Source organism: Alosa alosa, chromosome 8, assembly GCF_017589495.1.
Source record: "Alosa alosa isolate M-15738 ecotype Scorff River chromosome 8, AALO_Geno_1.1, whole genome shotgun sequence".
Taxonomy (NCBI): Eukaryota; Metazoa; Chordata; class Actinopteri; order Clupeiformes; family Clupeidae; genus Alosa; species Alosa alosa.
In genome coordinates, this window is record NC_063196.1 from 12,829,830 (window position 1) to 12,855,625 (window position 25,796).

At 43.1% G+C, this 25,796-nt stretch overlaps 1 protein-coding gene across 1 annotated transcript; it reads right to left on the reverse strand.

Moving 5' to 3' along the window:
- Positions 1-2,702: 2,702 nt before the first annotated feature.
- LOC125299286 (apolipoprotein B-100-like) lies at positions 2,703-18,414 on the reverse strand. Its single transcript, XM_048250506.1, has 26 exons — positions 18,300-18,414; positions 17,829-17,873; positions 17,182-17,294; positions 16,744-16,889; positions 16,362-16,509; positions 15,792-15,947; positions 15,336-15,460; positions 14,822-14,907; positions 14,187-14,634; positions 13,945-14,062; positions 13,675-13,821; positions 13,194-13,405; positions 12,790-13,015; positions 12,474-12,644; positions 12,165-12,368; positions 11,821-11,988; positions 11,419-11,624; positions 11,021-11,200; positions 10,782-10,912; positions 10,380-10,581; positions 10,066-10,238; positions 9,788-9,963; positions 9,577-9,692; positions 8,997-9,370; positions 4,248-8,887; positions 2,703-4,110 (listed from the first exon to the last, which is right to left on the reverse strand). Exons 1-26 carry the CDS (start codon positions 18,349-18,351, stop codon positions 2,983-2,985), a joined length of 9,891 nt encoding a protein of 3,296 aa, XP_048106463.1. The 5' UTR covers positions 18,352-18,414; the 3' UTR covers positions 2,703-2,982.
- Between the last annotated feature and the right edge of the window lie 7,382 nt (positions 18,415-25,796).

Here is a 25,796-nt window from a genome sequence, read left to right on the forward strand (position 1 = left end):
CTTGACTCAGCGGCGGGCGGGGTGGCGCACAAAGCATGGATTTGAACGCTAGAACCACTCCTCGATGTTCTCCACCACCGCTTCGTAAGTGATTTAGCTAGTCATTTGAGTGTTGCACACACAAATTAACCTACATGCTTCTCCAACGTAGCCTATCATGTAACCTTCCAAACAGCGACATCAAGTGTTGAATATTAATTATGGTTCAACTTTATAAGATGTGTGATCATGGTAGCCTATCGCCTTTTTGGTATGGGTCTGCATTTTTTGGTCGCTGTCCATTTACGCATGATAATTAAGATGCTGAAGATCATAGGATATATAGTAGGATTGAAAACTTGAATGAACATGGATACTATATCAATATGAAATACAATGTTCATAAGTGTTTTACATTTGACAATGTTTAAATATTATTTTATGATGATAACAGCACACTTGAATCATTTGGATGCCTATTTCACACATTGGTAGCAAAATGCTACCAGAATATCACAATTAGGCCCACTCCACATTGGCAATTGAACTACAATGGAGCCAAAAGCACACTCCTCTCTGTCTGAAGATTTGACTTTGAAAAGAAGTGTTGACTTTTGTGTCACTTACCCAATCACCTCACCCATTGAAAATGTGTTGAACTTTCAGGTGAATAGGCTACATCTTGCATTACCCATGAACACCAAAAGGGGTCATTCACTCCTCTATTAATGTTTCAGTAAGTGTTTATTGCTGATTAAAAAAAAATGTGGCCTGAGCGGCATTTTGAGAGTAAAGCTACAACTAGGCCTACTCGCAACAGCTGAGAGTTTTCTTATCTCCCAGATCTCCCCTTTTTTTGTTCAGTTTTGTCTGGTATACCTACATTGCATAATTATACTGAAGTATGTCACTCTTCACATTGCGGATTAACTTTCTAAAAGGGAATGTGAATTTAATTTAGACCAAAGAGTTAGTGGTTTACCCTGCTAATTATGTATTGTAAACTTTTTGCCTCTCTATCAAGCCTCATTTCATACATTAATGTAGCGTTAAAGATCTAGCTTTCCTTTGAAGTCATGTTGTTTTTTGTTCTCTGGACTTAAATGAGATACCCAATAAAATTACATGAGCTTTTTTGAAGTGTGTGGACATAGAGTAGGCACTAGCAGGGTGCGATTTGTAGGGTGGGATGGTGAGGATTTCCCCCCCCTCTGGTTTTCCTATCCTTACCTCTGCTAAATTATTTTTATCGTCGGGGGGGGGACAACATTTATCCCCCTCTGCCCCTCATATTGATTAATGCTACTTTATATAAGTAAAGCGCTGCAACGTGAGAACAGTCTAGTAGGCTAGCCTACATAATAATCTGACATCAGAAACGCACCGTCACCGTCAGCACTGATGCTGCTGACACAGTGGCTGCGTGATAACTTAATATGGCCTTGATCGTGCAGGACATTTCAGAATGTCGAGTGTGTAATCCATCATAAATGGCTAGGTTCAATGGAAAAGTTCGCTGGACAAATGAAAGAAAACGAGAAGGATTCAGTAAAACAATAATGTTTTAGAACCTTCAAAATTAGAAAACCGATGCAACTGAGATGGAGGACAACTGCACGTAGAGTAGAACGTAGGCCTATTGTCCGAAGGAACCTACATTAAATGAGGAGATATTTGCTGAATGTCACAAAAAGTGTTACAGAAATTGCTTGGCATCGCTTTATTCAATGGCTCTCTACGAAACACCTGTAGTTTCGGAGGACTAACGAGAAAGCACTAGTTTGATAAATCAGCCAGTAGTAGACAAATAACTTTTTTAGAAATAATCTGTACTGCAAAAACGAATGTTGGTGGGTATTTAAACTATCTAGCGGGTGTTTTAACAGCTGCAAGAAATAGAAGCTTCATGGTCTTTATGTTCTGGTTAAGTAAATTATTTTCATAAAGCGTCAAGTTGCCCTATAACTTTACTCTCCAAACTCTTCACTGCACTGTAGGCAATTAACTGACAGTATGATAGGCTATTTATTTTCTGTAGGCTACAATAAACACATTTATTTTTCAACTTTTTGCAATATTACGCACATGGCTACTGAGCATAAAATCAGCAGGAGAGAGAATGCCGCATTAGCCTACGCGGCGTGTAAGCGCAATGTGTAGGCTATTTGGTTACTAACTAACACTGTTAGCCAATTCACTAACTTAAGACTTCAGTGCCATCATATACAACGTTTTTTTACACAACAAATACAGAAAGGATGGAGGCAGCAAAAGTAGAGAAGTCATTTCAGATGGGGCAAGAACAAGGTGAATTTGTTTGCTAGTCAAAACGTAGTCCTACCCTGCATTAGAGGAGCTGATCATCATACCAAGCACACTCGCTGTTTAAAGTCATACACCACGGTAAACTAGAACTAAAATGTTACAAAGGTGGCAATAATAATATAGGGTATTATTAGCCATGACATTTCTTTTTTTTTTTTTTGGGGGGGGGGGGGGTTACAAACTTATTCAAAATCATCCCCCCCTCTGGTTTTTACACAAAATGCACCCTGGGCACTAGGCTACATGAGATGAATTACCGATTATTTTTTATTTTGTTTTTGCAGGGATGTTTATGCATAGAACATAATTCATTTTGGTGTCTAATTAGTGATGCTAATTCTGATTTGACTGAAGTACATGGTGAAAATAGAGTTGTAACAAAAGAATAGAAATGTTCATGCAGTACAAATGGTCTTTATTAATACTTTACCCTCAGGTTTTTTTTTAAATAGAATAACAAGGTAGACATTGAGAGGGGAATTTGTGACCAAAGTCAAAAGAAATAGAACACAAAAGTAGCATTGACATGTGGTCTAAGTATATTCTTATTGCATATAGTTTAATACAGCATTCACTTTCATTTCAAGCCACTTCAGGCAGGTAGTTGACAGTTTTCACCACATTTGGTGGACAGTAGAGTTCAGTTTGGTGTTAAAAGCATGATGACAGTCTGTAGGTTTATGCAAGTTTGAAGGGGAAAGGGATGGTAACATCAATCTTATCGTCACTCACAGTCACGTGAGCTTTGATTTTCTTTGAAACCTCAACCAGGTATTCTGTGATGTTGTTCTGGAAGTCAGTGAGGCGTTCAATGATGGATTGAATCCAGGCCTGGATGTCTGCATTCAGCTGCTCTAGGGTGAAGTCGACAAAGACTTCATCGAATTTAGATTTCAGCTGCATGTAGTACTGCTCAGCAACACTCAAAGCTTCTGCAGCTCTATCAGTGATGTGTCGGACGATTCTTGAGTCGATGAAATCGGTGTACACATCCTTGGCCCACTTAACAACAATGTTGAGATCTTGTGATGTCAGGGAGGTGATGAATTCCTTTGTCCTGTCAATACTGATGAGCATAAACTGAGACAGCTTCTCCACAATGGTCTCCAAGCTGATGTTACTGAGGTCTTTCACAGTGGTGATGATTTGGCGTTGGATCTTCTTGAAAAGGGTTGTCAGGTCATCTAAGATTTCTCTTCCACTGACAATGTGGCTGGAGCCAGGCATTGTGAACTCAACATTCCTGATGTACTCGATTGCAGCCTCACTGTAAGACGCCAGCATCTCGGGAATTCTTGTGATGGCATCTTCAGTAAAGTCACCAATGAAGGTGCTTATCTCTGCGTAGATCTCGAAGATAGACAGCTTCTCGTCATAACCAGGGACTTCCAATTTGGTCTCTCTCAGGAAGGTGAGTGCAGCATCTACCAGGGTTGTGAAGAGCTTCTCGTACTTCTCCAGGAGGATCTTGGCGTTTTCGGAGACAATGCTGGGCAATTCAAAGAGGTCAGTGTCTCTGATCTTGTCTGCAGCTCTGGCATACATCACCTGTCCCTGGTCTTTGAGGTATTCAACAGCACGCTGAAGAGAAACCTGGAGCCTGTTGATAATTTCGTAGACAGCATCAGCTTGTTCGCTCATCATATCCTTGATGTTGAATGTGGAAGTGATTTCTGGCACCCTCTCCTTAATGCCCAGAAGCATCTCACGTGGCACCTCCATGTTCCAGCTTGACTGGATGTTCAGTTTGTTGGAGTCAACATTCATCTCAATGCCCAGGATGTCCACATCAGTTTGTGGCTCAGACTGCAAGGTAGAACAAACATAATATTAGAACATGAAAGGAACATTTTGACAGACTAGCCCTAAATCCTAAAATATATGGACATAAGAATGTATTTGTTATTTGTATAAATAGAAATAATGTGCATCTGAAAGCTTACCGGATATCTGCTGTAAAATCTGCCATTCAGGTTGGTTGCACTCTTTGTCTGCATCTGCACTCCAAGAAGACCAGCACTTGGGGAGGACATGAAGATGTTCAGGCCCTCCACAGGGTTTCCAGTGAGCTCCTGGTGGATCTCAACAGCCACTGAAGGCAGGTTAATCTTGGCAACATTTGCAATGGATGCCTCTGTGACTTCCTTGTTCAGGGTGATGGTGCCGGTGTGGCTTCCCTCAAGCATGGCGTGCTCCAAGGAGAGTGTGGTGCCAAGGCTCATACCAGCAGTGTTAAGGGTCGAGGTGCCAGATGACTTAGCGTTCAGGATGGGGAACTCTGAGGCAGACTGGGCATTGAAGCGTGCAATGATGTTGTCTTGGTTGAGGAGATCAGCATTGGCATTCAGAGTGAGCATGGCAGTCTTCATGGAGAACTCGTAGTTCAGGTCACCCAGGGTGGGGATTAAGAGAGTCTGCTGCATCTTGGGCATGGAAACCTTTGGCAGTTTGATCTTACGAAGAACAGCTGGCATGTGCAGAGTTGGCATGGAAATGGCAGGCATAGGGATGGTGTTGGGCACCTCAATGTTCAGCTTCTCATACTGCTCCTTGGCCTGGTTGTAGGAGGTGGACAGAAGGTCAGCTGCCTTGTCTTTGCCCTGCTCGAGGTGTTTGCGCACAACGTTGACATTCTTGTTGATAGCATTGAACACTGGCTCCATGTCAATCTCGACCGTCATCATCTCGGGATTCTTTGTGTACTTCAGCTTGGAGTCCAGGCTGAAAGTCTGCTGAGGTGTGATCAGGATTTTCCTCAGGCCAGCATCTTCCCAGAGGGACAGGCCATTCACAGATGGGGTGGTGATTCCAATAAAGGGCACAGTCATCTCAGGAATGTCAATGGGAACCATCAGCATATCAAGATTAGCATCACCATTGAGTGTTGCAAAGACGTGCATTTCCTTCTCACCATTGCCCATGGTGAAGAAGTGGGAATATTTGTACTGGTTGAAACGAGCAAGGCCTGTCCAGCTGGATTTCTGTTCAGCAGGGTTGATAGTGAAAGCAAAGTCATTCTGCAGATCAACCTTTCCGGACATCTTCAAGGGGAAAGAGAGCTTGGTGTTCTCCTTGTTCTTGCTGTCAAAACGGACCTCGAAGGGTGTGACCTCAAATTCAAGTGAGTTGGCAATGACTCCTTCAACTCTGCCAGTCATTTCAGTGTTGTGGGTGGCAGTTAGCAGAAGTCTGGGCTCCTCCACCTGAGCTTCTCCCTTCAGCTCCACAATGCTGCTCTTGATGAAGGAGGTCTCAGTCTCAGCACGGGCATCCATGTTGATGCGAGAGAAAGGTGTGGCCTCAGCATTCATGTTCTGCTTCATTTTAAGAAGGTCACTGTTAGTCACGGCAGAGAATGTAATCTTGGCAGTTTCGGGGTTCAGCACAATCTCCAGGTCGCTCTTGTGGGTGCCTTCATCAGAGTACTCAAAGATGGCCCATTTTCCACTTCCCTCATTGCCCATTGTCACAGTGATGGTACCAGCCTCAAGCTGGGCAAGACTCTTCTGGGTCATTGTTGTCTCGCTGAAGATGTTGGCCACTGGCATGTTCACTTTGTGGTTGTAGGAGGTCTCCAGTGTAGTGGAAAATCCACTCTCCACTGCAAGGAAGGCATTGTTGACAAACTCAGCAGTGTAGGGCTCAGTGGTTGCTTTGGCGGTAGTCTTGGCAGAGGCCTGACCTGTGATGCCATAGAGAGTTGCTGATCCCTGGTGGTCCACGGAGAAGGACATGTGGTTCACTTTGACTGATTCAGTGAGAGACAGGCGGTTTCTCTTAGGGGCAGCGATGTGAGCAGTGGCATCCAGGTTGTATGCCAAGAGGTCAAAGGTAGATGTCAGTTGAGAGTTGAGGGTAGCACTGAACTCTGGTGTTTCAGATGTGGTTGTGGAGTTCAGGAACTCAGCTGTGGTTTCCAGGTTGTGCTCTGGGGAAGTGATTTTGAACTCACCATATAGCTTACCAAAGCAAGGCACACGGCTCATCTCGACAAATTTTTGTTTTGCAACTTTAGCATAGCGCTCAAAGTCGATAGACTTGATGTTCTCCAGGATTCTGTTCAGATATTCTTTGAGGTCATCCATCATCTGCTGGAAGTCAAATGCCTTCAGTTCCTCAGCAAGTTTGTTCTGCATCTCTGTGAATTTCTCAATCAGTGGTTGGAAGTCAACAGATTTCAGAGTGTCAACAGCCGATTGCATTGTTTCCTTCACCTTGTATTGCTTCATAATCTCCACAGCATTATTCATGGCTTGCTCAATCATGTTCTCAATCTCATACTGGGCCACAATCTCTTCAACCTTCAAGTAGACTGCATTCAGTTTCTCAACAATGTTGTTTTTCTTGACCCAGGTGACAATAGTTTGCCAGATGGATTTCAGAACCCTGGTGATTTCCTCGGTGGGAACAATATCACGCACAATTTGCACATACTTGTCAATGCTGATGGAGTTGATGAAGTTCTTCAAGTCCTGCACAAACATGTTCACGTCGAAACTCTCAATTACTTCTTTAAGCTCAATTGTCTTTTCCTCAAAAGTAGCCCTGATGTTGTACTTGGCATCAACCTCTTCCAGCATGTCAATGGTGTGTCTTGTCACCCTCTGAAGAGTCATGGTCAGCTTTTCCATGATGACTGGCAGGATATCCATGAAAGGCATCTCAATAACGTGGCTGTCACTATTCTTGTCGTACTTCAAGAAACCAGAGATGGCAAAGTCTTGGTTGTTGTCACCATCCTTGTTCAGGAGGTTGGTGGAGATGGCCCCGGTCAGCTCCATTCCCATTCTCTCAGCTTTGTTGTAGGCAGTGACCTCCTGGTTGAAGGCATGGTTGTTCACCTTGGATTCCATTTTCATGGAGATGCTCTGCTCTTCGGGAACCAGCAGACTGTCAATCTTGTTCTGGAGGCTGGTTTCAACAGTGACTCCATTGTCCAGCTGGTGAGAGGAGGAGGCCCGGCATTCAAGTGAGTGTGTGATATGCAGAGGCTCAGCCTTAAGGAGGAATTTGCTATAGAGGTCTCCTGTCTGTTTTCCATACAGGTTCAGCTCCCCATCAGAGTTGACAATGCCATCAACAGTAACGGTGAAGGGCTTCACATCAGTGGTCATGGTACCAGAGAGACGCAAGACTGGGGAGTTGAAACGAGCTTCTGCGTTGTACTTGGCAGAGAGTCCAGCGATTTCCAGTTCAGAGCTGTGGGTCATCTGGGCACCCAGGAGTTTTCCGTTGTTGGTGCACTTTGCAGAGGCAGTCTTGTCAGCATAGGTAATCTCATAGGTGTGTCTCAGCTCCTCCTCACCATAGGCTCCCTTCAGAAGTCCGGTGGCTGACATCTTGAAAGGCTCTGCATCAAACTTGGCATTATTGATGAAGTTGGCACCCAGGATTTTAAGATCGTTGTTCACAATCATGGCCAAAATGTATCTATGCACGTCAACGGTAATGTCATGCTTGTAGGAGTTGCTCTCACTAATGATGTTGTCAGACACTGAAGTGAACTTCAGGGATTCCAGGTTGATTTTCAGAGAGTGAGTGGTGTCAGTGGTGATCTCATTGTAGGATGCAGCCATGCTGTCAGAGAGGACCAGGCCATCTTCATTTAGACGGAAGTTCACCAGGTTCCTGGTGTTGCCATTGAAGAGATCAGCCTTGAACAAGCCATTCAGATGTACCTCAGACATACCAGCCTTGCCATCAATCTTCAACTCAGCACTATTCTCCTGGAAGGTTCCCTTGCCGGAAACGGACATGGTGGCACCAGTTGAGTCGATGTTACCCTGGACAGCATTTTCCACATTCAGAGCAAAGATCTGCAGGTTGGTGGTGCAGCTTGTGGTCAGGCCATTTCTGTTCAGAAGCAGGACACCCTTGTGGGCACTGCGGTTTTCATGATAGTTGAGGGAAGCATCAGTATTCATCTCCAGACCATTGTTGTCCAGGGATGCCATGATAGCAGCCAAGGCACGGTTTGCCTGGTCATCAACCTGAGAGTCAAACCTCACACTGACCTTCTCCATGGTGGCAAAAAGGTCAAACTGGTTGCGCAGCATCCTCTCAGCAGCCTTGGTCACACAGTCAGTCTTCACAGTGAACTCAGCATTCTTGTGCTCAATGTTGAGCTTGGTTGTGTGCTTGATGGCCTCATGGTTGACATTGGTGGTGGACTCAAAGGACTTCTGGTCTGGGGTAACAGACAACTTCATTTTGTTAGTAATTTGGGCAATTGGGATGCTCACTCTAAAGGTTGATTCAGCTGTGGCCTCTGTACCAGGGTTTACCAAGAAGGTGGAAGAGAGACTGGTGCTTCCAGAGACTGAACCAAAAGTGAATGATCCATCCACGTTGATGTCTCCATTGATCTCAGAGGCAACGGAGGTCTGAAGAGTACACTTCAGGGATGTCTGCATACCCAGAGGGCTGAATGCTTCAATCTCATACAGGCCTGTTGCCTTCACACTGTCTTGGATAATGTTGGACTGTTCCATGTTCACACGTGTGTCAAGGTACTTGTGGTTCAGGGTGAAAGTCACTGTTGTCTTCAGGGTTTCCAGAGGTGCATCAGAAATTCTTGCTGATCCTGTAATTATAAATAGAAATTATAAATGTATAACTCAGTAATCCCATTATTACTCATGATTGATATACAATATTTGTATCACTTAATAGTAATTCCACAAAAAAGTCACCTTCAGTGGTGTAGGACAGGATGTCAATTGGGCTGTCAGCTGCAATCCTGTACTTGGCAACGTAGGCAGGAGCCTCAACAGAGTCATTGCCAGCAGAGATGGTGGCCTCCCAGTTGTAGAGGTTGCTGTTGACCTTGGCAGAGACCTCAGCCATGCCGAACAAGGGCAGTGTCAGGTCGTACTCAGATGGGATGGAGAAGGCTGGGACCGTGAACTCTTGGGAATGAACCATCAGACCAACCTGGTGGACAGACAGCTCAGGGGTCCTCACAACAGGAGGGATCCTTAGGTCCTCGGAGGACTTGCCGCCCATTGGCAGGGGGATGGTCACAGTGATTGTGTCCTTGTTGAACTGGTACTTGAATGCACCCTCCCTGTGAAAGACAAACAAAAATGTTAGCTTTTCCTATTTTCAGTCAACTGTAGATCTGCTTCAATTCAGTATTGACAATATGTAAATATACGTATAAGTAGATATTAATAGTAGGTGAAGTATAAAAAATAGTTTCTATTTAGTTAAAAGCACAAAAGCTCAGCCACAGTCGTTCAAGTTTCAGTTTTTTTTAAATATTTTACTCACGTTTGCAGGTACAGCTTCTCAGGCATGGTGGGCATGACGAGTTTTGGCATGTTCTGTCTCAGCTGTGCAATGTATGGAGCATTGGTGGAAACCTTGTCCATCCAGATCTGGGAAGCCTGTGATGACAACATATTTATTAGATAACTTTACTTAGCCAACACTGAATACTGGACACATGTCTTATGGAGCAGTTTTTATTTTTATTTTATACCTCAATAGCTTTGTTGTAGATGTGACGCAGCTTCATGTCGGTCTTCACCACCTTCTGGTCCAGGATGTCCTGGCTCAGTTGCTCCAGCCAGTTCTGGACAGCCTCTGTGCTTGGCAGCATCTTGTGGATTTCTGTGTTCATGTCTGATTTAACCTGCACCTTCATGTTCTCCTCTCCTGGAAAACAATATTTCACAAGTCAGGGAAAAATACAGAGATGAGTCCTGAATACTCCATGCAGTGTGGACCAGTTTGTAGTGAAAACTGGTGTGTACTAACCGTAGATGAATGTGACCCTCTGCAAGGAGGAGGTCTCTGGGAGCTTGATGTCACTCTCAACTTCCAGGGTGAGATCAGCATCCTTCCTCAGAGTGGCTGTCAGGGTTGCATCAGTGCTCATGGAAGGCACTATCAGCTGTGCCTGCACTAGACCCTCCCTCATGGCCTCCATCCTATGGAAATAAGGAATGTTCACAGCTCACACACAGCACAAACACATTCCATGCTTTCAATTTGATAGCTTGAATGAGATGACAAGATTTGCCTTGAATTACCGTTTTCTCACAGAGGAGTAAAAAGAGCTATGGACTTACTTGGCACGTGCAATAAGGGACATCTTGGGGATGTTGTGGTTGCTGACGTCAATGGTGATCTGCTTTCCTCTGGCCTTGCTGTCGGTCATGCCAACCTTGATGCCTGCCTCCACATTGTAGTCAGGGATCTGGATGCTGGTGGTGACAACGTTCCTGTTCCTGTTGTACTTAATGGCAGCAGTGGCCTCAGTGGGCTGAGATCCTGAAATGTAAAGGTCAAATAGGTTTGTTGCATGCTGGTTGGCTTTTTCCCTTCAGCTGGTTCCCATTGGCTGGTGATCCTACATTTAAAATTTGAAGTGTTTTTTCATGCTGGTGCTTTATTTGTTTATTGTCATTCTAAATGTGTATCACAGTGGAAGTTAGTGAAAGGTAACATTAGTCGAGTGATAATCCTCCTACCTTCTGCCTTCAGAGCCACCTTGATGGAATCGACCTTCTGACGACCCTCTTTGCCCTCAGAGAGGACATCGTAAGTAACAGTGGCAGTGTACTCAGAGACTTCACCGGTAGGCTCGATGTCAACAGCAAACCTGTGAAGAAGGAACTCCTTCAGCATTTACATTTCTTAACCAGTACGACAAATTCAAACAGAATGTTAGAAAAATGTTTAATTGATTTTTAATGAATGCTGCACATACTTAGTCTCTCCATTGAGGGGGAAATAGGGTGCCTCATCAGAGTTGGCCATAGAGTAGCGTGCGGTGGAGCAGTACTTGATTCCGCTGAAGAGAGGGGAGCACTCCTGGACATTGGTTCTGGCCTCAGACACAGAGGGCATAAGAGTGGCCTGGCCAGAGCTCACAGACAGGAGTCTGTTGCTATTTTTTTTTTTTTTTAAAAGAAGACAAACAAATATTCAGTAGATGTTCAGCTGCTCATGTTTTTGGATTCATGCTACAAGAGGATAATGCTAGTATGCATGTTGTTGTTACTACTGCATAAACTAATAAATGTTGGGGGTAGTCATCATACTGCTGCTGTCTACAGAAGGCAACACATTTAAACATGTGAAGTGGGAGAAAGAGGTCAAGCCTACCTGACTCTGAAGAACTGGGTGGAACCCTCAGGGGCAGGGATGGACAGTTTGATCTGGTTCTTGGCCATGGTGATCTTGGCATTGAGCTTGCTCTCATGGTACATGTTAGTGTGCATCTCAAGACCGGCATCCATAAATTTGGGGATGTGGACTCCCATTTTTGTCACAAACTCCAGACCCATAGAGGGCATGAAGGACAGCTCCTTCTGTAATGCATCATGACATTATCAATTATTCATGTGAAATATAAAAAACACAGACCATATACAGTAACTTACATCTCATGTATGTATGTATGTATGTATGTGAAGAGTTCTGCATCTCAACCCTTCATGTATTTATGTATGTATGTACAGTATGTATGTACTGTATGTATGCTGGCAATGATGGATGTTTACTTACCACAGGCTGTGCAATATTCAGTCCTCCTTTAGCTCTGGGCACAATGGTGCCAGACAGGGCAACTTTGAGAGGGAAGCCGGTGGCCGTGGGCAGGGAGAAACCGTTGTCCATGAAGATGTAGTGGGCAGTGACTGTGTTCTCGGTGCCAGAGGTCCACTCCTGCAGGTACTAAATCAGAACAAAAGAATTGGATCCATGAAGTTTTACATACTTATCCAAATAAATACATGCAAATACACATACAGATTTACACCAAACATCTTTTTTGTCCCACATGTTATTCACCAACACATAATGAGTTGGTTTTATTGATTAATAACAAAGGATAATTTAAATGTACATACGTGTTTGGACATTTGCATGGCGAGACCAGTAGTATACATGTGGGTCCATTCGGCATATTCCCTAAGCTCACTAGCTTTGATGTATCCAAGCTCAGTTCCCAGAATTCTCAGGTAGGCCATGGCCTCTGGAGTCTCCTGGGCTTTCACATTCTTGGCCAGCTTGTTGAAGTTGCGTACAACCTCCCTCATAAGATTCTCAGGCACCTTTAGGGCAAATGGCAAAAAATGAAACAATGGATGTGGACGTGTATAATGGAACGTTAGCATACAGACTGTTTCAAATGAATAAGATGAAGAAGAATCCCTCACCTGTTTGTCAGTCTTCAGTTGTATTCCCCAGTTCTCCAGAATCTTAACCATCTTCTCGGGCATCTTGTCTCCAGTCCAGTACATGGCCTTTGACACTGTGTCAGGGAAGAATCCGTTCTTCCCAAACAAAGCCTCAATGGTTGGCTCGAAGCCTTTACCCTCCATGCCAAACTAGAAACAGAGTATGAGAATGTCAGATCAAAATTCAACAGAAAACCTTAAGAATGCATTGAATATGTTACTCTGTATACTATAACCATATGTTATATGACAGTGGTTTGGCGTTTTTAGAAAGAAAAAAACAATAGCCACATACCTCCCAGAGGTCAACTCTCTCTCCAAAGACCTGCAGGGTAGTCTGAAGCATAACCTCCCTGGGGAGCTGGCTGCTTGGGTCAAAGATGACGTTGCCCTGCATGCTTGTGTGAACATCACCCTGGGGTATGTGAGCGTCTGTCTTGTAGTTACGAGAGTATTCTCTGATGTCGCCTGAGGCATCAACCTCAATGTCTTGGAGGCCCTCAGCCAGGTCCCTACCCCACCTATGGAAGGCAAAATGTACAGATATGAGTTTACACAAATCACTGAGAGCTATCGAAATGAGCCAAATGGGCTAATGGTAATTATACAGAATGCTATGAATAGTGTCAGGGATGTACACAAATGCTTTGGTGTCCAGTTTTTTATTGTTGTTTGGCATTCCCTTTTCTTAGGACTTACTTCGATGTCTGGGGGTCGTTGGAGTTGATGATGTTGTTGACGTGGGAGGCCACAAAGGCCTTGACCTGAACGTTCTGGTCCTGAGTGAGGATCTTCTTCACCATCTCGATGTTGCTTGCCTCTGGGGTCCTCATCACCATAAGGTAGGCAGCCAGCCTCTTCTGCACGGCACCCTTGCCGTACTGGGATACACGCTGGAGGTTGGAGCGCACCTGTGTGAGAGAGGAAAGACTATGCATATTTAGGAACAAGTAAGGCAGTCCTGGCAGTCTGATACGTTATCTTTACACATATGTATGCATACTGTATTTCCAATGAAAGATAGATACTGGATTTATGTTTTGCCTTTTTAATGTCATTAATTTACATTTCAATTAGCCACAGGTGTTCAATTCACGCCATACAATTAATCCCATAAAATGACCTTCCAAGTGTATTATCCCTAGTTTCACACTTATAGTTAGTTCTGGCTGAGACTTACCTCATCGGTCAGGGACATCTGCCTGAAGGCCTGAATGGCAGCGACCTGGACGGACAAGGTGGTGGTTGGCTGTCTCATGCATTTGAGCAGAGTGCTCTTCAAAGTGGGATCTGCTTGCTCCATGACTTGTCCCATGTTTCCAATGGCCTATAACGAATTTAGATGAGATGATTATACCTCTAACGTCTAAGGCTGAGACTGTTGCAAAAATTATTATGGAAAAAAAACAACAGGTGGTAAATGCAGGGTTATGTTTGCAATGATACATACCCTCAGGGTGAGGAAGGTGACATCCTTCTCACCAGCACAGTCGGCTCCGAGGATGGAGGCAACAAACTCAGAGACTGCAACAATCTCAGGGGTGATCTTGCCCTCGGCCACAAATTGCCTTGATGAGTGGAAAGAACATGTTAGTTTAGAACCAGAGCTTTCTCCTAACACCATAATGCCAGCAGGTCCTCATGGCACTGCATAGTGCTTGTGACTAATGTTAGCGATTAGCTTTTACTCACCTCATGGCCACGTGGCTCAGGGCAAACATGATGGACTTGCTCTGCTTGTACTTGGCCATCTCAAGGATGTCCTGGACCAGACGAGCAGATGGGTTGGACAGCCTTGCCACGGCATAGGTGGCAGCGTCGATTTCAAGGGCGTCAACGTCAAAGTGCCTGAGGCTCTGCAGAATGGCGCTGGTACACTCAGGGGTTCCGCACTGGCCCAGGGCCTGGAAGGTCAGGGGCACGCTGGTGTCCACCATCTCCTTGAGGGCAGGTTTCATGGTCTCGTAGGTCAAGGCACGGAGCTCGGACACCAGCTTCTGGAAGGTGCTGGCCCTCTGGTGACCCTGGGAGTCGGGGAGACCGATGAGCTCCTTGAAGGTGGCCAGCATGACCTCGGTGGTCTGGATGGCATTCTTGTCATCAGCGGCCTCCATGGAAAGAGTCTTCAGGTTGGCCTCCTCTGTTAAGGCACAGAGAGGAGTTGCTGAGGTGTGTATGGCACTGTCTAGTGTGATCAGGTTTTTACATCCTTCTGTTTTATTACTTTTGATTGAGTAGTGTCATTGGGACATTGGCTCAATGATATCATTACAGGGATTACAGAACTGTGGCAATTGTTGTTATTCAGTGGAATATTAATTCTTTACCATAGTCGAAGATTCTGTCGTTGATCTTGTTTGTTCCCTCCAGAGTCAGTGTCTGTTTCACCATTGACGAGACTCCATACTCGTTCCTAGATCAGACAAAATTATTCACATTCAGTTGAAGTAAACTGTCAACCAGTCAGAGCAAAATATCTAGCCAATGAATTTCAGTATAATATGAACGAATGGATATGAAAAGATATACAAATACAGGATTCCAATTATAGTAAGCCATCTGTTTCCACAGATAGGTGAAATAAAACAATATTAGCAATATTAATATCAAGGAAATATGTTGGGGACATAGGCATAACATATAGGGGATGGAGGGGGGGTCGACCCCCCCCCCCCCATAATAAAAATGGTCTATGCAACCCCCCTTTAATCATACATATTATAATCAATGGAACTGTTATAGAACATGATGAAGTGGGAGGCTCAACCCCCCCAAATGTTCAACTCAAAGATTTGGCCCTGGTTGGACAGGGGGGCAAAGACAGTAGAGAAAATTACTCACTTGTTGGAGAAGGGCAGGAGGATGTGCTTCTCTGTGCAGCTGCCAGAGGTCATGTGCTTCTTCTGGTTGTCGAACTGGTAGGTGCAGGTCTGGGTGCTCTCGATCAGCTTGGACAGAGGATAGTGCTACAGAAAACAGGGGAAGAAACTGTATCACTGACCTGCAAAAGTAATGTTTACTTGCTTTCACTATTTGCCTTGAGTCTGTGCTTGTAACTAGAGAAGATTTGCCACTGTGGGACTAAATAGAGAGTGCCTCTACACAGCAGTGAAATGCTAGCGTTTCAAAACATCTACATGATTATACATGTTTGTACACAGGATAAGTTCTAGAACAGCTACGGTATTCAGAGTTCTTTCTAATGTTGGCGTGCGCCAAATGCTGAACTTTTTAAAGGGATTATTAGGGAGTAAAAGAGTCAACCTAAGATGTGCAAGACGTTGCAAGAGTGCTCACCATGCCGGTGATGATGGCCAGGGGGCTGGTGGCCTCTCTCTGGGCCACGAAGCCGTCACAGGCAGACAGATCCCTGGTGATAGTCACATCAGTGGCAATGTCCTCCCTGGCGTTGATTTTGATTCCGGCAGTCTGGCAGATTCCATGGACAGTGGCCTGGAGGGTTCAGAAGAAGAGAGACAGAGAAAGTTAGAAATTTATGAGAATGGAGAGGGTTTGGTCCAATCCCCTCTTGGCACAGAAAGCCAGTTAATTCGATTTTTAGTTCTGTTAGAATACACTTAGTAAGTTTGACCTCAAACTACAGGAAGAAAAACAAATGAAAGGTCAACTGTAGGTTTGACCAACCATATACAGGATGGCCTTCACCCCCCCTCCCAATCCTATCATGCTTGGATTGTGCTGCTGAAGTATTTATTGCCTCTGATAGCAGCAGTAATCTTATCACTCTGGTTATAAATGTTGTCTTACACAGGTATCGAAGTGCCATGATTTAATACAAAGTGATTACTCAGAATGCCCCTAAATGACTTGAAGGAAGTGAATGGAAAAGGTTACTGAGGTCTTTACCATGTTGTTGTTCTTGTCCTCCTCCAGAGAAGGCACCATCAGGGCAGAGACAATACCCCTCTTGATGTTCAGGATGTTGGTGGGCTCATCCTGCTCCGGGAACAGTTTGACTTCGGTCTCGCCCTTAACGGCCACCTTCAGGGAGTTCCTGATCAAAACAGGGAACGTGAGAATTGTTACATTAGTCACTGGCTCACTGAGTTCTTGAGAGGCACTTCGCTTTGTGTATAAAAAGATCACACAACTTCTCTAGGATTTCTGGTATTTTTCCTGTCTCATTGTGAGTGTCTCACAATAGCCCCTGATGTTATTTGTTTGTGTTTTCATGATTTTAATTTGCTGCTAAGCTAGCTGTGTGCCAGAGTCTTGTGAGTGGACATACTTCTCCATGGCGGCGCGGAAGGCATCTGCCTCGGCGGAGGGCCTGTATACGGGTGCACCATCGCTGGGGGCTTCCACCAACTCGCTCAGGGAGCACTCGGTGGTGCGCAGGACGAAACTGCATGTCTGAGGGACGTCGATTTCCACCTGAGAGGAGAAGAACAGGCATGTTTAATGTGAGTAATTAAACCAAATAATACCAGTATAACGTGTATGGTCCAGGGCTATTTGTATAAAGAGCTTCAAATAGATAGAGCCTTTTAGATAAGCCTGTTTTTTCTTTCAAATTGTGTATAAATGTTTAAATTAAGGGAAATATCAACTGCTAGAAATGAGGCATTTGCCTATAGTCTTGCTATCACCATCAATGCAGTTGAATTGCCTTGAGACAAATTGTGTCTGAGAAGTGGAGTGGGGTTGTCTTTGGTGTCAGACCCACCTTACAGCTGACTTTGGGTCCGTTCTTGGTGTCGCTAGCTCCATTCACGGTATTGTAGGTTTCAGCTTCATACTGGTACACGTAGTTCCTGAAGTTCTTATAACGTTTTGCCACTAGGAAAGAGAAAGTTGAGCAAAAAGGTCACAATAACAAACAGAACATCTGCTTTAATGAAGAAAGAAAGAAAACAACCGGTGTGTCAACTGTAACTTTAAAAAAGGACATGTTGGAACTGATGTAATCTATAAAAGCTGATAATGTTGATTGCAGAGATGGACTCTGGCACACGATAAAACTGATAGGGTTGAGCAAGGGAACAGAATGCCCTAAACAAAGACTGTGATCTCATCTCATCATCATCATCAACATCAGGGTTCAAAGTATCTTGCTTAGTTGGAAGGAAAATGGGTTCAACAGGTGAAGTTGAGCAACACATCATGAAGATGTTGAGCTCATTTTACCAATCTGATCAGCATCCCCTCGGTAGACTCTTTCAGTTTCATGTGTTTATATTATTCAATGCAAATTATTCCAGCACTGAAATATTTACAATGCCTTGTCTATATGCGGCCATCTTTCCCATCTTACTAATTGTACTGAAGTGTCCTGCTGTTGTAAATTATAAATTTGACTTCAAATAAACTTACAGAGACATGTTGGAGTAGATTCCTCTGCACTCCCCACATCTTGTTCTGGTGAAACAGGAAAGTGATGAGTCAGTTCAGTTCAGATTCAGATTCAGTTACCCTCAAGTCATACATGAAGGCCATATTCAGCAACAAACACAGTAATCCAAGAATTCCAAACAGTTTTGTCCGGACAAATTATATGAATGGATTTGCGTGTTTGTTTTTTTCAGTCTATCTATAATGATAGCATTAAAGATGGTCTCAGAGTTAGGAAAGAAAATCTAAAAAAGATCACCTTTTTACTGTTTAGGTAAATGTAGCCTATTTGCATAGCAGATACTTTAGTTCAACACAGCTCTTAACGACAGTAGAAGTACACCATTCCAACAACATTATAATACAATACACAATAAATTGTCTTTAAGTTGTCCATCAAGGATTAGCTTAAGGCTGTAAACAGAGTCCCTCCTGAGGTGGTGTGATACTTACGAGCTAGAGCGGTGCTCAGTAGCAGCAAAAGACAGAGCTTAGTATCCCCCATCTTGGGTTGGAAAGTAGCTCTGCAAGCTTATGAAGCGAGTCCCCTATCAAACGAAGACTGACTCCTTCCCAGTGCATCAAGGCTTTTATACTACTTACCTGGTAGGGAGGGAGGATGGGCTGGAGTAAGGTGAAAGGGGTGGGGGTGGTTGGGGGTTAGTCAGCAATTGCAACAGTTCAGCACTGATTCCAAAGTTCACGCAGCCGCTGTGGCAGGCCAAAGGCGAACCTGGATCATAAACACCACCCAGGATCAGTCTGTCAGCACAGGGCCTGATGAGAGACGCTGATTGCGTCTGATTGCTGCCTGTTTCCAGGGACTCAGTCACCTCTGCCTTTTTTGGAGGGTTTCTGTTACATGTAGACCCGTCTGGTCAAAGGTTCTTGGTTCTTGAAAAGTCAACTTGATGAGAGGTAGAAAAAGATGAAATAGAATATTCCAGTAAAATGTCAAACCATTTAATTCCCTTTTTTATTCCCATTCTCGGTCGGATAAGGATCTATTTTTTTATTTCATAAACCCAATTGTTATAAAATGCCTTATTTAATTGTGTTGTTCCTAATCACTTTATTGATTTGTTTTTGTTGTTAGAGAACAATTTGGTAACATGGACTTTAGATAGCTCCTAGCAATAAGACAACAGTAAAACTAGCCAAATATTGGTTAAAATGTATTTTAAATTTTTAATAGGCATTAGAAGAATCTGCAGGGTTTATAATTACTGATGCTTTGAATATTGAATATTAATACACCATAATAATATGAATGGTTAAATCTACTCCAATGTTATTTCAATTACAAACAATATATTTTACGACACAATATTTAAAATATATTTCTCATATCAGAATTTCTTGTCATCTGTTAATGGGCAATTTCACGCAAAACTGTCATGTCCATAACGCCAACTAAATACCATGGCATTGTGTTGCCATTATGGATGTGACAGTTTTGCGTGGAATTGCCCTAATAGTATGAGGTAATGTTAGATTATAGACATACAATCTCATTAGGACAGCAGGTTCCAGAAGCCAATAGCCCATAATACATTGCCGTTAAGGAGATGATAATTACAAATGAGTCATATGTCACAACCTCAGGTATTATGTATGAGACTTGAACCCACAACCCTCCCAAGTCTTATCTACTGTAAGGTATAAGGGAGAAATTAAACAAGAAGGAGTATGATGGCTAATCACATTATAATGTATTTAATAATAGAAAAGTCTCAAGAAATTAAAAATGAACTTTACAATGCTTATTTGTCTTTGGAAGTGTCAATAGAACATTAACCTTAATATACTGTAATATAAGTTGTCTAGCTTTGAAATCCGATGTTCATGAAGTGACATTAAATTGATGTTAAATAGTATATTTGAAAATAACTTACAATTACATGAATGGATCTTAAATATTTAACATCTTATGATGTGATGGAGACTAAAGGACAAGGAATCAAAGTCAAAGTCAAAGTCAAAGTCAGCTTTATTGTCAATTTCTTCACATGTTCCAGACATACAAAGAGATCGAAATTACGTTTCTCACTATCCCACGGTGAAGACAAGACATATTTTACCAATTTAAGTCCACAGACAAACATAACATTCAAGTAAACAAAAAAGTAAGTAAATAAGTAAATAAGAGGGCACATATAATAATGAAAAAATAAGAGCAGCAAAATTTGGTTGAAATTGTGCATAGACAGTCAATAAAATACTAGTGCAAAGTCAGGCCAATAAAAGGCTTGGGTAGTTCTGTTTGACCTAAGTAATAAAGAAAGTGGCATAGTGGCATAGTGGTGCAAGTTATGGAAGAGCAGCAGAAGTGTTGTGTTTTCAGGATAACAACACCAAGTTGTAAAGTGTACAAGTGTGCAAGTGTGCAAGTGTGCAAGTGGAGTAGTGCAGGCGGCCATTGTGGGTCCAATGTCCAGGATGTTATGTAGCTGAGGGTGGAGGGGGGAGAGGAGGGAGAGAGTTCAGCATCCTTACAGCTTGGTGTATGAAGCTGTTGGTGAGTCTGGTAGTCTTGGGGCGCAGGCTTCTGTACCTCTTCCCAGAGGGCAGTAGATCAAACAGATTGTGAGCGGGGTGACTTGCATCACTCACAATTTTGGTCGCCTTGCGGGTGAGGTGGGTGGTGTAAATGTCCTTCAGGGAGGGGAGTGAAGCACCAATGATCCTTCCAGCTGTGTTCACTATGCGCTGCAGGGCTTTCCTGTTGTATTCAGTGCAGCTTCCGCCCCACACAGCGATACAGCTGGAGAGGATGCTCTCAATGGTGCCTCGGTAGAATGTGGTCATGATGGCTGGTGGAGCACTTGCTCGCCTGAGTTTCCGCAGGAAGTACAGGCGGCGCTGAGCTCTCTTCGCCAGTGATGCAGTGTTGGTGGTCCAGGAGAGGTCTTCACTGATATGCACCCCCAGGAATTTGGTGCTGCTCGCTCTCTCCACCACAGCACCGTCGATGGTCAGTGGCAGGTGTTGGGTGTGACCTCTCCGGAAGTCAACAACAATCTCTTTGGTCTTGCTGACGTTCAGCAGGAGGTTGTTGTCCCTGCACCACGTGGTCAGATGGTCGACCTCCAACCTGTATTGAGTCTCGTCGCCCTTGGTGATGAGACCCACCAGAGTTGTGTCGTCAGCAAATTTCACTATGTGATTGTTGCTGTAGGTTGCAGTGCAGTCATGCGTCAGCAGGGTGAAGAGCAGCGGACTGAGCACGCAGCCTTGGGGGGCCTTGGCTTTGATATGTGACATGACAAGCCGCTCAAAGCACTTCATGATGATGGGTGTCAGTGCCACAGGGCGGTAGTCATTGAAGCAGGATGGAGCAGTTTTCTTCGGCACAGGTATGATGGTGGCAGCTTTGAAACATGATGGGACGATGGCTTGCTTCAGGGAAGTGTTAAAGATGTCTGTGAAGACATCCTTAAGCTCCCCCGCGCAGTCCTTCAGCGCCACGACCTGGGATGTTGTCTGGACCTGTTGCCTTACGGGTGTTGATAGCAGCAAGTGTCCTCTTCACGCTGTCGGCAGAGAGGCACAGGGGCTGCTCATGTAGAGGGGGATGGGTCTTCTGTGGGCAGGTGCTCTTTTGTGCTTCAAAGCGAGCAAAGAAGCGGTTCAGGTTGTTGAGCAGAGGGATGTTGCTCTCACAGCTCTGTGGCGCGGGCTTGTAGTCCGTGAGGGCCTGAATGCCCTGCCATAGGCTTTGTGCGTTCCTGCTGTCTTTGAAGTGGGTGGTTATCTTGTGAGTGTATTCCTTTTTTGCTTCCTTGATACCACGGGACAGGTTGGCTCTCGCTGTTTTCATGCCAGCTTCATCCCCAGCATCAAAATTCTATTTGCCTTTTTTGAATTGCAGCATCGGGTATCTCATTTTTTAGCTATATTGAATCACTCTCTCTGAGACATCTGGATGAATGCCACTGTTTGCTTGTTTTATCACATTATCACTGAAATAAAAATGACAAGGCTAATGAGTCACCTATACAGACATGTACGTTATGTCTGCAGTGCATCTGTGATTACAGGTCTGTAATTGCGGGCATGCAATAAAACTGAAAAATAAGGAAATGCTTGTTTAATGACACATGTAGGCTAGGGTAAAGGCTATTATGTCACTGTAACCTTTTGCCTACAATGACAGAAGTCTCTGCAAATCACATATGTCTTGTGCTGTCACCAGTACAGTGGAGAAGACATGCTTAACAGATAAGCTGGGGCACAGGAGTAGCATACATTCATGTTGCGTAAGACAAGCTGTGGCAAGCCATCCTGACTGATGAGCTTACTATCAATTCTTGAAAAAGAAGTTGTCATGTGCTTGAAACAAGAAGTAAAATTAAGTGAGAGAATTAATACATCAACATTTCTAGGTGTTTATGATAAACTCCTATTATTCTGTTAGAATCCATAGCCAGATTTTACCCATTCCTTTGTGTAAAAGTGTCACTTTCACAGAGACAGACTTCTTGAAGTTAATCTTTATTATTATTGTAATAACTGTATAGTTATTATTAGGTAATAACTATACAGTTATTAAACTATTATAGGGCACAGGCATTCAACTGAGTATTCAGAACTGGGGTTTCATGAAATATGGAAATAACAATTCCCAACCACTTTTCAGCTATACACAAGAAAGATGTTAAATTCTTTGTGCTATAGGTGGGTGATTTCCCACTGCAACCAATCAACAACCAAGTCTATTTACAATCAAAAACAAACAAACAAACAAAAACAAAAACACCAACAAAGCAACCTTTGTGGGCCAAAAAACATAAATACAAAAATAATTATTCAAGTCTATAGGCGTCCCTGTGCACAAGCCTTTAATGATACAGGTGAGGCAGGTAAGTATAATCCAAAAAATGAAAAATCAAAATCACCACACACTGATCACTATTAACGTTGTTTTTATTTGGAGCGAACAACGCGTTTCGCTAAGCGCTTCATCAGGTTCGCTCTGCACCAAAAATAATTATGTTTCATTGAACTGAATGCTCACATTAATATTGACATTGATCGGGGCATACATATCCACTGCAGTCAGTGATGCAGTCTAGAGATAATAGTTAATGATGTTATCACAATTATAAGGTAGTAACTACAAGGTAGATTATTATATTTTAAAGGTACTGACATTCACTGGGATTCCATGAAATTGAAAAAAAAAAGGAAGGAAATGCTCTCGAACTCGAAGGCTGTTCTGTTTGATGATTGTTTTTTTCCTCCACAAACGTTGCTTTGTTACTGATTTTGTTTTGACGGTAATATATAGATTGGCCACTGTGAAATCACCTATAACACTAGGAATTGAACATCTCTCCGGTTTATATTTGAAATTAGTTCACTGAGGGGAATACAGATCTCTCCTGAATCATCAGACAATGTAGACAGATATCACACATAACTGAGTGAGAAAGTTCCATATACTGGGAAACATATGAAACATACAGTTTGTCTTTTATACTTTTATTACTTTTTTACTACTTTTGTCTTTGTTTTTTTTCTTATCAATTATTCTTTATTTTTAAATGATTTTACCTTGTGCGTTTTATGTTTTCTTTTTATTATGATCTTTACCTTTTGAACTATTCTTTGACTATTGAGCTTCTATGCTTTTATTTGTTATTACTGTTTGCGTTTGTTTATGTAAAGCACATTGAATGACCTCTGTGTATGAAATGCGCTATATAAATAAACTTGACTACAGTATACATTTATGAACACAATGTGCAGTCACTCAGCTGTGATGGTGGCTCTAAGCTCTTTTAGGATACAATTTGTGATTTGCAGATGCTTACAGTATAGTTTCACCACTAGTTAGTGCTACATATTTAATTTAGATACCATCCTTTCAAATCAATGTTCATTTCACAATAAAAAAAAATATATATATATATATATATATATATATATATATATATATATATATATATAAAAGTATATTTCATCTACTAATCCTTTACTAATCCTTTTTTTATTTTTCTATTTGTCATGAGCTCTCTCTCTGCCTGGGTAACACGCTGATTGAAGTCTGATGACCTCCACCTGTTCCTGCTCTGCTCTGCCTCACCCTCGCTTTACCTACCAGCTGCACTGCATTCACCACTCATCATGCCCTGTATATAAAGCCTTGCTTTTCAGTCCACACTTGTCAGATCGCCTGCAACCAGCACCAGTTACCTGCCTGTTTTGGAATACGCCGACTGACTCTTTGCCTGTGATCCCGGACCCGCCGACTACTTCTGTGTTCTCCAGCCCCGTAATCTTGACCTGCCTTCCGTCCCTCTTCTACTTAATACCGCCTAGTCCTTGACTGTACTGCTGCTTCGTTTCAATTGCTGTTGTGTGTGTTTTCCCCAGGACTTCCCCGGATCATCCGCCATCGCTGTTCGGGCTACTGGGGAACACACACACGCAGACTCTTGGAACTCCTGTACCCCCGAACCCCTGAAACCCCCTTAACCCCCAACCCTTAAATAAACTTTTGAACGTGACGCTTTTGTGGTCCTCGTCCTGTTTGGTGTCTGACACAATTGAGCAAAGATGAAACAACAAGATAAATAAGAAGGCAATGTATGACACAAATAATATGATTGGATCATCAAAGGTGCAAAGGATGTGGGAAATACACTGTTTGACATCTTGTGTATGATCAATGAGTTACATCAGCCAGGTTTTAGCAGGTTTGATTGGCTCACTAAAATGGGTTCTTCAGAGCAATACCATAGAAGAACCTAGTGCTCCAAAGAATCTTCAAGGCAATATAGTTCTTTGAATAACCATTTAAGAAAACGCAGACATGAAAATAATCTTTCTGAAGAATCATTTCCAATGTGAAGAACCTTTCACTTGATGTAAAGGTTCAACACAAAGTCATGGTTCTTTATGGAATCATATGAAAAGAACCATTTAAGCACCTTTTTAGAGTGTATGTTGGAAAACAACAAAATGCCTGTATACTGACCTCCTTTCACTGGTTACCCAGTTCATTAGACAATAATAGTGCTATAATATCTGAGTCGTGATTTTATCTTGATTAATTGAACTGCTATAAAAACAAAAAAGGAAAAAGGATGTAATGAAAACATGTTGTTGCCACTTTAATTGACATGTTGATTTGCCCTGGATGAATGCAAGTAAACAGAATCGACTACTACAGGAAAGATTGCTGTGATTTCAACTACCCTGCTGAAAAAAACCCCAGCTAGAAACCAGCTTATGCTGTTAGCTGGTTTTAGCTGGTATTAGTTGGTCTTAGCTGGTTTTCTTCCAGCTCTTGCTGGTCTTTGCTGGTGTAGCTGGTTGGGCCACCAGGACATGCTGGCATGACCATCTGAGGAAGCTGGTCAAGCTGGTGTGACCAGCCTGTTGTTTGAGATACAGCTGATGTAAGATGGTCATGCTGGTGACAAGCATGCCAAGCTTGACACTGATGGTCATGCTGGTTTGCTAGAATGCAAACCAGCATAAGCTGGCATGACCAGCAATGTAGACCAGCAACACCAGCTAAAATGACAAGTTTGAGATGGTACGACAAGCAAAACCAACTGAATTACCATCGTAAGCTGGGTAACCAGCTGAAGTTATGTTTTTGCAAAAGATTTGCTGGTCTAGCAGATCAACCATCATAGGGTGGTCAAACAAGCTGGTCAGGTTTTTTCAGCAGGGTAGGCCTTCCTGAGAACGAAGTCTGAAACTTAGTGCTCAGCTATTGGTAACTCCCTCTAGTGGTTAAACTGCATAATATATCCGGTTGCAATATATCAGTTTGAGCTGACAGACAACAGCAAACTACATGCAATCAGTGAGTGGGGAGAGAGAGAGAGAGAAACAGCGAGAAGGGAAACATATGATTCATGAACATAACTAAGGTTTATGCTGAACCATCAGAGTGAGTGAGGGGGAAAGCAAGCAAGAGGGAGACTCAATCAG